At 33.1% G+C, this 14793-nt stretch overlaps 1 protein-coding gene across 1 annotated transcript in view; it reads left to right on the top strand.

The window, feature by feature from the left end:
- The window catches only part of Lrriq3 (leucine rich repeats and IQ motif containing 3), an 86285-nt gene that overhangs the window by 38839 nt on the left and 32653 nt on the right, over window positions 1-14793 (top strand). Inside the window, exon 5 of the mRNA XM_042681381.1 lies at window positions 3309-3465. Within this exon, the coding sequence (XP_042537315.1) occupies window positions 3309-3465 (157 nt within the window). The remainder of the gene's footprint in view (window positions 1-3308; window positions 3466-14793) is intronic.

Genomic DNA, 14793 nt, shown 5'->3' on the forward strand with positions numbered 1-14793 from the left:
TCCATCCCCCGTCCCCCCACCCAATCCTCCTCCCCCTCTACCAAAGTTGTAAAGTTCGTTTTCGATATAATGACTTGTATGTCTCGTTGTTGCAATGGGTCCACCTGTATCCCTATTTAAACGATTTGTTTCTCTTCCCCGCCACAAATTATACCAACATCAAACAGTGAAAGTAGGGGTTATACCTTGGGGGAGGGACATACAAAGTAACAAAGAAATAATCTTATAAATGTGTTAGAAACCATCGTATGAAAGAAAAAAACATTTGACTTCCTGGCTCTTGACAGGCTCAGTGAGACACATTGGAATGGATGAATCTGTCTTTATTTTACAAAATCCCAATTTTTTATGAATCCCTGTTTCGGTTTTCTAATCTTCAAATTTCAAGCTAGAATAGGATTCTTTAATGTATTAGTTCATTTTTCCAGCATTTCGAAGAGTCAGAATGAAGCTCCATTACTTTAATCTCAGTGGGCAAGGGCAAGAGCCCCAGCTAAAGGGCGGAGCTGCAAAGTTTTTTTCTCCTTTCCTCACCTCCAAATGTCCCTACTTCCTGATGTGAGGGAAAAGTCTATCTTCTAGACTGTATCTATTTTATTTTTTGAAGTTGAACTGTGTTTTAGTTTATTATCAATGTGACTTCATTTTAGATAAGGTTAGAATTTGTATCTTGGACTTTTGATTGAGGCACATCCTGATTTTTATAGGATTAATTTTCTCTTTTACATGGTACATTTTTAAAATCTCAAGATTTGTTTTTCCTCATAATTTTAATTTTAGTGATTTTGATTTATCTAATTTTGCAGAACGTTCTAATTTATTTTAATATATGTTACAAAGTTTAGTGTTTGTTTTATTTTTCTGTAGGCATGTTTCAGATTCCTTTAACAATCTGATGAAATTTATGGGTATTGATTGTAATGTGAACTTTACATTCATGTTCTAATATAATTAACTATAAGTTCACTCTCAGCTTTAGTTCATACTTTTTGCCTAATATGTAATAATGTAACTAATGATGTAATTAATATTTACATATAATAGCCTCTTCTTGTCCTCCCAATTCTGCCTCCTATTTAATCCTAAAGCAAATGTCTGCACAGGGAAAATAGGTTGAAATGCATACTTTTCTTTTTCCCATGGTGTGTTCTTGCCACATGGTTTAAAAATTCCTTTCTCTGATTTCTATCATTACTTGTTGCTTTGGTATGTTGGGGAAATGGCTGGACCTAAAATATGGAACCTGTGTTTGGAATCAGGCCTGAAAGTTCCATTACATCTCTGGAACATGTTGCTGAGATTGGGTGTGAGTAATACACATGCTGTTATTTTCTTGAATAGATACAATAGAATTCACCAAAGTCCTTTGGAAGAGGATTCCTTTAGTCTATAGTTTGTACCTGCTCAAAGTGGAACTGTGTCCTGTGGAATTAAGTGGAAGAAGAAAGGGAAGGAAGATGATGTAAATGGCAGAGATTCCCACTGCTTTTTAGTGAGACTTAGATATCTCTGGGATAATCTTTATTCGTATTACACTTGAAAGTGAGTGTAAGTAAAGAATAACATTGCTTTACATGCTTGTTTGGACCAGATCTTCTTCACGAGTCCACTTTCCTGTGACTTGGGAAAAATGTACCATGTGGGCTGATGTCAATGTCTTTGGATATGACAAAGCAAGCCTGAATGACTTTGTAAAGTTGAGTTCACCCTTGAGAAACAAGGAAATGTCTTTTACTGCATACAAATTAATTTGTAGGTCACCAATAAAAATATTTTCAATGAGGGCTGGGAAGGTGGCTCAGTGGTGGAGCGCTTGCCTTGTATGGATGAGGCCCTCGGTACGATTCCTCAGCACCACATAAGCAAAAAGAAAAGAGCTGGAAGTGGCGCTGTGGCTCAAGTGGTAGAGTGCTAGCCTTGAGCTGAAGAGCTGAGGGACAGTGCCCAGGCCCAGAGTTCAGGCCCCACGACCAGACCCCCCCCCCCCCAAAAAAAAATGTTTTCAATGATATGGGCATTATTTGTATTATTAGGTCCTCAGAGATCTGGAGGGGCAAAGTTTGAGCCAGGTTGAATAGAAAAGTTCATGAGACTCCATCTCCAAATTAACCACCAAACAGGGCTAGAGACATGGATTCAAGTGCTAGAGTGTCACTTGAGTAAGCAAGCCAAATGAGTTTGAGGGCATGAATCCAAATGCAATACCACCACAAAAAACAAAACAAAACAAATTTTTAAATGAAAACTCAAGGCCAAATTAAAGCAGTTAAGAATCAAGAGAATAATTTTATTTGAATATTTTGCTTTGCTTCTATGTAAATACTAATTGTCACAATAAATTTCTTATATTTTAATTTAATTTCCTTCATTTTAATTCAAATGTTCTTTTGTCATATAGAATGAAAGTTACTGTTTTGGGTAAGATGTTTTCATGATATAGGTGTGACTTATTTTGATGGCATCTTTAAAAAGATGCTAAAGACTTCTTGTTATATTTATAATATCCCTCTGTATCAGTTTATTCAATCATACAGTTCTTTGTTCTAGTGATTGGTTACTATAATGGTTTTTCAAAGGTGATTAGAGCATTACAATTCTGTTTATATTGATGTATTCTATTCATTAAATTTAGAATTTTTGCATCTGTATTTAAAGGTGAAAGTAGCCTATCTAATTATTTTTCTAGTTCAGTGCTTAGCATATTTTGCAAGAGAGGGCATCTCTCATTTGGTTATTTGATTAGATGGGAAGGCATTCAGTATTTTTCCACTAAATATGATGGTAGTTTGTGGATGTAATTTATTAAGTAATATTTTGGTGACACTGAGTTAGATAAATGTTATTACTACTTATTCTATTTCATTTTATTTATTTTACTTTAGGTAATAGATAACTAAATTTATTCTATGGCTTGTGTTCTGTTAGACATTTGTACTACATCACAAATATTGCATACAAATACAGTTATTATTTAGATAGAAAAATTCCCATAGAAAAATTAAGAGCTATTTCTTCATTAGAAAATATAAAATAAGACTTCATAGTGATTATCTTATATTCCTATTGATAATTTAATCAGGTATGAGTTTGGAATTGTTTGTGGATTCATTGCAGGATTCATTTATCAGAACTTACTAATCCTTCAATAAATACTAATGAACAAACCTTAATATTTATATAGTGTTACATATTCCTTAGTATTATATAATAATGTAAAATAAATATTTTTAACACACAATAAATTCATATGTACTTTTCCCATTTTTTGCAAAAACTAATGATATATTTTTCTTTCCCTGTATATTCAGAACTTCATTGTTATTTAAAAAACTTCAGGAAAAAGTTTCTAAGACATATGAAGAAAAATGGTTGGATAGAACCAGAAGATATCAAGAAAAAATCTTTGAAGATATCGTTAGGAAAGGTGAAGCTAATATAAGAGGAAGTATTACACCCTGGAAATCTGTAAGCATAATTAATTTATTACTTTGAACTAATTTTTATTATAATATTGGAGTTATAATTTATGTAACATTTGTAAGAATTTCTTCAATCTCTCTTGTTCTGCTTCAGAATTTCTGGATGTCAGAAAAGTCACAATCATTAGTACATGAATACAGAGTTCATTTGTAACCTCCCACATCAAGTAGTAATAGTGATATAAACTTCTTAGCTTTATATTTAATTCATTAAATTATGTAGTATAATGTTCACTCAGTATTTTTTAACAAGTCACAAGTTGCTTTGAGGACTCAATGGACATGCTAATTTGCTTGTGGATTATAATCTGTCTTTTACAACATTTTAAGACAGGTATTTTTACTTAATTTTTAGGCATAAGGCAACTAAGTAGTTAACTTGATTTACTTGCCAAAGGTTAACAATTTAACTGATAGAGCCAGCTTTTATTCAGAGTTTGTGCTTGTTATATGTTTAGTGTTTTAGTTTGACTGGATATTAAATGATAGCATCAATGATGACTTGGCTTTATAGTAGAAATCACTGTAACTTTTATAATTTCTAAAGTACGGTATTTTTTGTTATGTACTCCTTCATATGTGGGCTGGTTTCTCAGTAGCCTGAATGACAAATGTTGCAAGGGCTTTGGCATAATTTGAGGTATTACAAAAGGTCGGGACCAAATCTAGCTTCACTGAAAAGATGAACCCATATCTGGAAATGTTTTCATATCTTCAAATCTCAGAAAGTTATCACTGGAAAAGAAGAAGGAGAAGGGGAAGGGGAAGAGGAAGAAGAGAAGGAGGAGGAGGAAGAAGAGGAAGAAGAAGAAAAGGAGAAGGAGAAGAAGGAGAAGGAGAAGAAGAAAAAGGAGGAGGAAGAGGAGGAGGAGAAGGAACAAGGGGAGGAGGAAGAGGAGAGGAAAAACAAGAAGGAGGAGGAGGAGGAGGAGGAGGAGGAGGAAGCAGCAAAATATCCTATTTATTTTCCTCATCAGTATTCAGTGACAACTCTACTAATCTGTACTAAAGTGTACAGTTTGTACTAAACTACATAATTTATATGAAATATGGAATTTCATTTGACTGTGTAAAATAAAAAAATCTATAATAAAAATAGTTGGTACCAAAGAGTCCTAAGCAAGCCTAAGATCTGGAGAAAAATACAAGTTTTAGATAAAGCCACAAATGTGGCTTTTAATATTTGGTGACATAATATGTGATGTGTGAACAGTAGAAAGTATCCAATAAGCAAAAAATTCAAGGTTAATAAATGAAATAGTCGATATCTGAACCTTCTCTTATTTTGGGATTAAAATTTCTTGATCTGAGAATCTTAAATTTTCTCATAATTTATAGTCATATAAAGTAAATAACCCAGAGACTTTTTTCAAGATGCATTCACTGAGAAAATGCCATGGTGAAAATCCAGATACCCAGATAAACATGCTACTTATGTATCAAAGATCAATTCTAGCCCAGGACAAGTGGCTGTAATACTAGCTACATTGGAGGCTGAGATTGGAGGATGGAGGCTCAAAGCCAACCAAGGAATAAGGAAAGAAGGAAAGAAAGAAACAAGAAAGAAAGAAAGAAAGAGGAAAGAAAGAAGGAAAGGAAGAAAGAAAAGAAAGAAAGAAGGAAAAGAAAGGGAAGGAAGGAAGGAGGGATGGAAGGAAGGAAGGAACAAAGAAAAGCATCTGTAATAAAAGTGATGTCCAGGAACTGCTTCAACCTAATAGAAAAACAGAACAAGTCTAAATGTAGCCTTTGTTTTTATTTTTTTGACTGTCTAACTACTAGGGTCATGCTGTATTCTCTTTCCTAGAACTTTGATGATTTTTATATAAAAATTTCATACCTTTTCTCTTATGAGAATGGTTGGTATTGCCAAGTGTTAATAAAAACAGAAAAGCGGATAGTAGTGCAACTTCCCTGGAAGGCATCACTTACCAGAAATCACTTGTAACTAAATGCTCACATTGGGTACTCATTTGTGGCATTGTATAAACCCAGTAAACAGCTGACATAACCAGATGTGACTTTCATTTCCATTAAAATAATATTTTTAGACCTGCTTATTTGATTTCACTCAAGAAAATTTTTGTATTGTTTGGCTTCCAAAGATTATTTTTTTTTTATTGTGAAAATACTGTACAGAGGAGTTACAATTACATGGGCAAGATGATGAGTACATTTCTTATCAAGCATTGTAACCTCCTCCTTTGTTTCCTCTTCCCATCCCCTCCCATCCTCCCCCCTTCCCCAGCCCCCCCACCAAATCCTCCACCCCCTCCCCCCCCCCACACGAAAGTTGTAAAGTTCATTTTCGATATAACGACTTGTACATCTCATTGTTGCAATGGGTCCACCTGTATCCCTATTTAAACAATTTGTTTTACCCCTTCCCCTCCACAAGTTATACCGACATCAAATACAGTGACAGCAGGGGTTATACTGTGGGGGAGGGACATACAACGCAACAAAGAAATAATCTTATAAATGTGTTAGAAACAATCGCATGAAAGAAAAAAAACATTTGAATACATATGATAGGGTTCATTTCCCTAACATCACCTTATCTGACCTTTGCTGCTTGACTCAAACATACACTAGATATTGCAAATAAGAGAAACCATGGAACTTATGTTTCTTTGGGCCTGGCTTACTTCAAGGGTCTCATATCTAAATTATTCTTGGAACTCAAAAAATTAAATCCCCAATAACAAATCCTCAAAGAAAAAACTGCCCAATAAATAAGTGGGCTAAAGACTTAAAGAGAAACTTCTCTGAAGAGGAAAGAAGGATGACCAATAGACACGTTAAGAAATGCTCAACCTCCCTAGCCATAAAAGAAATGCAAATCAAAACAACATTGAGATACCACCTCACCCCAGTTAGAATGGCTAAAATCAAGAACTCTAATAACAGATGCTAGAGGGGATGTGGCCAGAAGGGAACCCTACTGCATTGTTGGTGGGAGTGTAAATTTGTTCAACACTTTGGAAAGAAGTATGGAGGTTCCTCAAAAGACTCCACATAGAGCTCCCCTATGACCCAGCAATCCCACTTTTGGGCATTTACCTAAATGTTTACAAACAAGACCACACTAAAGCTACCAACACGACTATGTTTTTTGCAGCATTATTTACTATAGGTAAGATATGGAACCAACCCAGATGCCCCTCAGTAGATGAATGGATCAAGAAAATGTGGTATATATACACAATGGAATTCTATGCCTCCATCAGAAAGAATGACATTGCCCCATTTATTAGGAAATGGAAAGACAAAGATTATTTTTTCTATAAATAAAACTGATAGAATTATATACATGACATGTTGCTATTTTTGTTAAGTTGAACAAAATGTTCTCAAACATAATCTTCCTTATAAATATTCTCCACAAATTATTGTTAAATATGTATTTTCTTAAAGGTTACACATTAATATTTGCTTTTTAAAAATTGTTGAATAGTGTTTAATAGGTTTAGTGTTTAATAGGTGGATGGGTTCATTTCTGTATCTTCTAGTCTGTTGCATTAGTTTCTGAGTTTGTCATGTATATGTTTTTAACATAACTGATTTTAAAATAATGTGTCTCTCCCTTCCTTCCTTCCTGCCTTCCTGTCTGCTGGCCTGCCTGCCTACCTGCCTTCCTGCCTTTCTGCCTCCCTCTGTCTGTCCCTCCCTTCCTTTCGTTTTCTCTCCATCTCTCTCATTCTTTCTTTTTCTTTAAGAAAGTAAATTTTAAAACAATAAACAGTCATGAGCATAGCTCAAATGATTTGCAGGTTTGTGGCTATTAGGTAAGCAGGAAGCCATAAACCTGAGGTAGTCTTGTCTAGGACAAGCAGAGAAGGTCAAAAGCTATGTACATATGAACATATAAGATAATGCTAGGTGATACATTTTCTTTTATAAACTTGAGGAACTATACCTATTTTAACAAGGGTTCTTCCATATATACACAAAATATATTATAGCATATTAGGATGATAATAGTTCTAAAGGTAATAAACTTTATGTGATTTTCAACCCTTCTAGTGACAAACTTTAGGTAACATTGAATATTTATTTTTTTATGCTGGCTTTGGGGTCTGAACTTAGGGCCTGGGTACTGTTTCTTAGCCTATTTGTGTAAAGGCTGAAACTCTACCACCAGAACCATGCCTCTACTTCTTGCTTTGTTGCTGGCTAATAGGAGACCAAAGTTGCACACACTTTCCTGCCCAAGTTGGCAGTTCCCAGATCTCAGCTTCTTAAATAGCTAGGATCACAGGCATGAACCACCAGTGCCTGACGATTTTGCTTTCTTTTGAACAATTCCTAGTCTCTTTTAAAAACAAAATATCATGTTCTATTTAAAAAAATAATGATGGTTTTTATTCTGGGCAAAAGTATTTCGCCTACATTTTTAACCTACATTTTTATTAAATGAATGTAGAAATACTACCTTTAGGAAATTTTCCTTCATGTCTTAGGCCACATCAATAATTGTTTTTCATTTTATTTAATTAATTTTATTTTTAGAGCAATTTCAGTTTCACAGACAAGTATAAAGGAAAAGTAAGATATAGAGAGTTCTCATATATTCTCCCTACACATTTTTATTTTTGTACCTTTTTAATTTTATTCTTTCCCCAGTGTGGTCATGTACTACACAGTGGTACATTTGTTAAAATTAAGAAACCTCCAGTGAAACATCATTATCACACAAAGTCCACACTAGGATCAGTCTTGATGCTGTACCTTTTTTTTCTATACATGTGTAATAATGTGAGCTCACTACTGTAGTACCATAGAGTTTTTTCACTGTCCTAAAAATCCTTTGTACTTTGCCTTTTCATCCTTGTCTCTACACATTCCCTGACAGTCCGTGATCTTTTTACGGTTTTTCAGTTTTGTCTTTTCTAGAATGTCATTAGAAGCACACAATTCACAGCCTTATTAAGTGGCTTCTATCACTTAGTAAATATGCATTGAGTTCTCTCTCTTTTTTATGGATTGATGGCTCATTTAAAAAGTATCAAATAATATTTATTGTCTGGAAATTAATTCATTCACCTACTAAAAGACTTCTTGGCTGCTTTCCAGAATTGACAGTGAATTCACCTACAATATTATCCGTGTATATGTTTCGTGGAGACATATGTTTTCAAGTGTATGCTTTGTGTGGATATAGTTTTTTACTTCATTTGGGTAAATACCAAGAAATATGTACTATTGTCAGATTATATGGTAAGAATGGGTTTCATTTTGTAAGAACTTACTAAGCAGGCTTCTGAAGTGTCCATACTGTTTGTATTCTTACCAGAAATAAGTAGGGCTCACAATGCTATGCATCCTTACCAGCTTTTGGTATTCTCAGGGTTTCTCAGAGTTCAGTCATTCAATAGATAGAATGATTATGATATATATAGATAGATAGATAGATAGAGTCACTATGACTATAGTTTATCCTTCCTTTGTTGATATATAGGGCTGAAAATCTTCCCATGTGCATACTGGTATATTTTTGCTAGTGAGATATTTCTCTGTCTCTGTGTCTGTCTCTCTTTCTCTACCTCTCTCTCTTAGAGAAAGATAATTTGTAACCTGGACTGTGTAAGTTAAAGCTAGGGAAAGATTTGCCATTTTCAGAACATCCACACTGCACAGTTTAGGATGACACAAGCTGTATAGATGTTTATTCCCTGGATTTGTATAGGACATATCTGGTGTGTCAGATTGAGACTGTATAATTTACACATCTAATAACTCACTATACTTCATTGTTCTTGATATTTTGTATATACTTTAAAGACCGACAAATGTGGAGAGAATAATTAATTCCAGAATGTTATAATCCAAGAAACGTAATTATTGGATACTTTTTCTTTTCCTTTTCATCTTGCTTAATAGTAGTGATATTATAAAAATATTGTGAAGAAGTGATCCTATCTTATGTTTAGGATTGCTCTCCTACTTTAATATATGGAAGGTTGAAAAAAACAAACCTGATGTGTATTTCAAGTTTTTAATATTGATTTGCTTTTGGTACTATTGGGATTTGAATATAGGCCCTTATACTTACCAGGCAGGCACCATAGCATTTAAACAAACACTCCTCTGGATTTTTTTCTTTGTATATCTATGTACCTCATTTCCTTGATCCACTTATTCAGTGTAGGTCATCTGGGCTTTTTCCACAAACTGACTATCATGAAATAATGCAACAATGAACATGGATGCGTAAGTGTGTTTATTATATCCTGACTAACAATATTCTGGACACTCCAGGCGTCAGTGGCTCACACCACTAATCCTAGCTCCTCAGAAGTCTGAGATCTGAGGATTGCAGTTCAAAGCCAGTCTGGGCAGGAAAGTCTGTGAGACACTTATCTCCAATTAACCACCAACCCCCCCCCCCCCCAAAAGTTAGTGCTGTGGCTCAATGGTAGAGTGCCTTGAGCACAGAGACTCAGGGAGAGTGCCCAGGCTTACTGCTATGAACTCTGGTAAGATGTACTTTCTTTCTCCTTGGTTTGCAGAAATGTTTTTACTTTTCCCTTTTCTTCTTCAGTCATCCAGCTGTTATTCAGCAATCTGTTATTTAGTTTCATGCTCTTGAAAATTTTCTGTAGTATCTTTCCTGTTGAATTCTAATTTAATTCAATGTTCAGATAGAATATAGGGAATTGTTTTAATTTTTTTTGTTTACATTTTTCAGGTTTGTTGTGTACCCTAGGATATGATCTATTTTGGAAAAAGTTCAATGAGTTTTTGAGAAGAGCATGTACTGTGTAGTTACTGGGGGAAATACTCTATAGATGTCTATTAATCTGTTTGGGTTATGATGTCATTTAATTCTGAAATTTCTTTGCTAATCTGTTCAGTTTACCTGTCTTTTGGTGAGAATAGGTGGTACAATACCTCATTATTATTGCGTTGGAGTATATAAGGTCTTTGGCATCCAACTGTTTCCTTAATGTATTTGTATTAGATACATATATTTTTACCACCATAATTTCTTCGTCATTAATTATTCCTTTTGTTAAAATGAAGTGGCATTCTTTGTCTCTTCTGATTTTAGCCTGAAATCTATTTTATCAGATATCAGTATGGCTACTCCTGTCTCCTTGCATGATTTATTGGCTTGGGAAGTCTTTTTCCATTCTTCCAATCAGAATTTGTGTTTTCCTTGTACAGTAAGGTGTATTTTTTGAAGATCACAACATGTTGGCTTCTGTTTTTTTTTTTTTTAATTTTTTATCCAGGCTGCTGTTCTTTATCTTTTTTTTTTTTTTTTTGGAGAGTTGAGCAATTGCTGTTTAACATTACTGTTCTGAAGTATACCATATTTCCTGATATTTTGTTGTTTGTGTGGTGCTTGATTTTATCTTCTTTCTATTATTAAACTAATTCTCTTAATAATGTTTATTTACTGATATTTTTTCTGTGTTTTTGATTGTCTTCTGAAGCTAGAACTATCATTTTCAGTGCTAGAATAGTAGACCTGGAAGATTTTTGTTTCTTTATCAATTGTGAATGATAACTTCCCTGGGTAAGTTAGTCTACTTTGATAATTGTACTTCAGAGCTGGAGTTACATCTTTCTAGGCTTGCCTTACCTTTTGAGTTTGTTCTGAAAAATCTTCAGTTATTGTAATAGTTTTATCATTGTGAGTTCTCTATTTTTCCTACCTTCAATAATAATTCCTTATTTTGTGTCTCCAGTGTTTTCAAGGTAATGTGACTAACAGTGTTTCTACTCTGATTTTGTCTGCCTTAATCAGATAGGTAAAATATCTTTCTCAAGGTTAGGGATGTTTTCTGCTATTATTTTCTCAAGTATGTTCTCAATGACTTTATTTTCCCCTTTGTCTATTCCTGTTCTATGTAGATTTAATCTTATTATAGAATTACTCAGTTTTTGTATGTCCCTTTTTATCTTCTGAGTGTTTTGTCAATATCTTATGTACATTTGATGTAATTCCTCTGCTTTCTCTTAAGTTTGGATACAATATTTTTATTTATTTTGATCTATTGCCTAAGCCTTAAAATATGTTTGAACTAGAGTTATTGAGCTCTTCATGCTTTCCATCTATGTTTTTGATTGAATGGTTTTATATTTATTTTATAAAAGTTGTCTGATTTAAAGTACATTGTCAGATGTAATGTGAATGTAATGAATTCTCAAAATCAACTGAGGTTTTATATGTTCTTAGTTACAGAGTAAAGACCACATTACCCTATCAAGCAACATACTTATTAGATTCTTAACATTTCTTTTCAAATGAAAGGGAACTATAAATAATTTTCTATTGTATGATATGTTAATAATTAAGTAGACTTTCAATTTCCAACTTTCAGCCAGTATGAGATAATTTAAAATACACATAATTATTTTAGCTTTCTTTGTTTTGTTTAGCTTTTGGTATTGTTTTTATAAGTTTTTGAATATCTGATTTTCCATCTCATCAACCATTACTCAATATTCCTTTACCGAGTATATTGCTTAGCCCTTCTTTTTTACTCTTAATTAAGTCTGTCCCTGTATCATCCTTAGTTTTTGAGGGTGACATATTGTCTTGTTTGTTTATGAATTTTGTATTTTTTGCTGTAATTTATACATCTGGTTTTAGAGTGTGTCACCTTTAGTGTCTTGAATATTTTCAGTTAGTGTTTCCTTGCAACTTTATTAAGATGAAGTGATGTTTAGATGATGTTATGTGTATTGAGAGGGAAGGCCCACTTGATAGTCAGTCTTTGTTCTTTAGAATCTTTGTGGAAAATTTTTTTCTATTTGAGGAAAGCTTGGATTTAATTTTTTTGTATATCATAAACCACTGTCTTTGTTACAATTAGGTTCAAAACATGAAGTGTTACTGCTCCTGTTCCAGTTTTACATGAATTTAGGGCTAACCAAATATCTTTGTTTTCAAGGAGTCCTTCCTTTACCAGATTAATGTAGTTCAGATATCAAGGGGGAATTCCTTTTGGGATAATTTAGTATGTTCTGTCAGAGGAAGAGAAATGAGGAGAGCCTTTGCAGGAGGAGTTAATGGGAAAGTAGAGTGAGGTGCTCAGAATAGGGGAAAGCTACCTAAAATTGTATTGAGCTGGAGTACTCTGAAGTTGAAATTGGGAGGAAAAAAACATGCTCAACAGGTGAGCACAGGGCAGGAACCACTGATGATTAAGGGGGAGGAAAAATTGAAAATGAAAAAGGAGAACAACCAACTAATTAGAAAAAAGATAGAGATGCTGACTAATAGAGGTTTCAGAAGCAGGAACAAAAGAGAAAAAAATTTAGCTCGCTAATTTGAGTAGGCTAAAGTTACTGTAAGTATTTAGATGTTGAGGAATATTAGATAGTGAGAGAACAGTGATGAGAATTATATGCATAAGAAATTTCACTAGTATGTATCAGGGGGATATAAATGAGATAGAGCTATGGAGAAATATGAAATAGTATTTTGACAAGATTAAATGCTAGGAACAATAGTTCAAAGGTGATAGTTTCAGTTAGAAAAGTAGTAAAAAAGAGAGGGAAAAAGTAGAAGGAAATATAAATGGAAAAGGGTGGGGATGGGGCACAGGAAATCTAGAATCAAATAAAAAGGGTTGATTAGTGAGATAAAGGTAAATTATTCTTTCTCATGTATAGCAGGGGAAACCAGAGATAATTATGTACAACATGTAATACAGTTGAAGCCAAGTAGAATCAATAACTAATCAGGTATGTGGGAAATGACACTGTGGTTCAAGTAGTAGAGCACTAGCCTTGAGCACAAAGAAGCTCAAGGACAGTGCCTAGGCCCTGAGTTCAAGACCCATGAATGAAAAACAAAAAACAAAACAAAAAAAATACATGCAACAAATACAAACTAATGTTGGGTTTTGGTATTCTGAGAGGTTGGACCCTAAAGTGGTGAGATTGTAGTTTAAGCAAGAAAGCATAAATAGTTCTTGAATATTGTCACATAACTTTTCAAATTATACTAGGATCAATATTTTCTTTGATATTTTAAGGTAATAATTAAAAATTAATATATTTCCGACTGAGTTATATATTGCCTGTTGAAACAAATCTAACATTTTTGTTTTCATTTAAATGGTAAAGAGTCATTGGCTTCATAATTTAAAAGAAAATTTCCTGTAATTATAAATTAGACTGTATGGCTTAATTTAAATGCTTATCTTTTGAGCCTTTTGTCTCTAGACAGTAATTAATCTTATATTAGCTTCTTCTTTGTCCTATGCTTTGGGACAATTTAAGGATATACTAATAACATATCCTTTGATCATTAATTATGTTTAAATTTAATTTAATAAAAATTAATAATAACATCAAGTTCTTATGCATTCTTAGTGTGTAAATATTTGTTATTTTTATGATGTCATTCAAGTTTTAAGAATTCCTGTGTCATTTTAGTAAGCCAACTTTATTTACTATAAATATAATAATTAAAACTCAATTAGATTGTGTCATGCTTATTTTAAATTTATTTTCTCTTCCTTGTTTTCTACCTTATTTATTTTGTTTTATTTTGTACAGCTATAATATTTGTACATATGGGAAACATTATGACAGTATCTTGATAGAAATAATTCAGATTTTCTTTGTTTTAATAAAAATTAGCTTCTCTAATTTAACTGCAGTGTTACTGTTCAGATTTATCCCTTTATATCTCTATCTGCTTCTAAGGCAATTATTTTATGTAAATGACGTGAAGAATATATGTAGGTTTATGGCAGGTTATTTTTTATTTTATTTTATTTTGCCACCTTTTATCTAGAACAATGAAACATACATAGCAGGCACTCAAGAAATATTTATTTAGTATACTCTTGCTTTTTAGAAAAGCATAATACAAAATATATATTTTTGAGGGGTTACAGCTTATATTTCATTTTAGTATATTTTTTAAAACTATTGGTTCACTGTTATGCTATGAAAATATCTCCTAGTAGCCACTCTTTATCATTAAGGTCTTTTATATTGAGTAGGAAGAATAAAGGCTTCCTTGAAAGAAGATAGGTTGAACTTACTAAAGGCAAGACAAAACAATACATAATGTTATCAACTATATTAAAGAAAACAATGTTTGTAACCTTTTCTATTTCACTGGAATTTAGAACCCCCTTTGAGAACACAGAAGGTAAAGGTTTAGTATTATAAACTGTAGTCATTATAATAAAATTCTTTTTTTCTGGGAATTCTATAAGCTGATAATATGAACAGAGTGAAAATAAATTGCATATGTTTGTGTTATTGAGTACTAGATCTTTCCGGGTTACTGGATAAAATGAAAATGTTTGGTGGAAGGTGTTCATTTGTTGCTTTTTTA

This window comes from Dipodomys spectabilis, unplaced genomic scaffold, assembly GCF_019054845.1.
Source record: "Dipodomys spectabilis isolate Male_0828 unplaced genomic scaffold, ASM1905484v1 ptg000002l, whole genome shotgun sequence".
Classification (NCBI taxonomy): Eukaryota; Metazoa; Chordata; class Mammalia; order Rodentia; family Heteromyidae; genus Dipodomys; species Dipodomys spectabilis.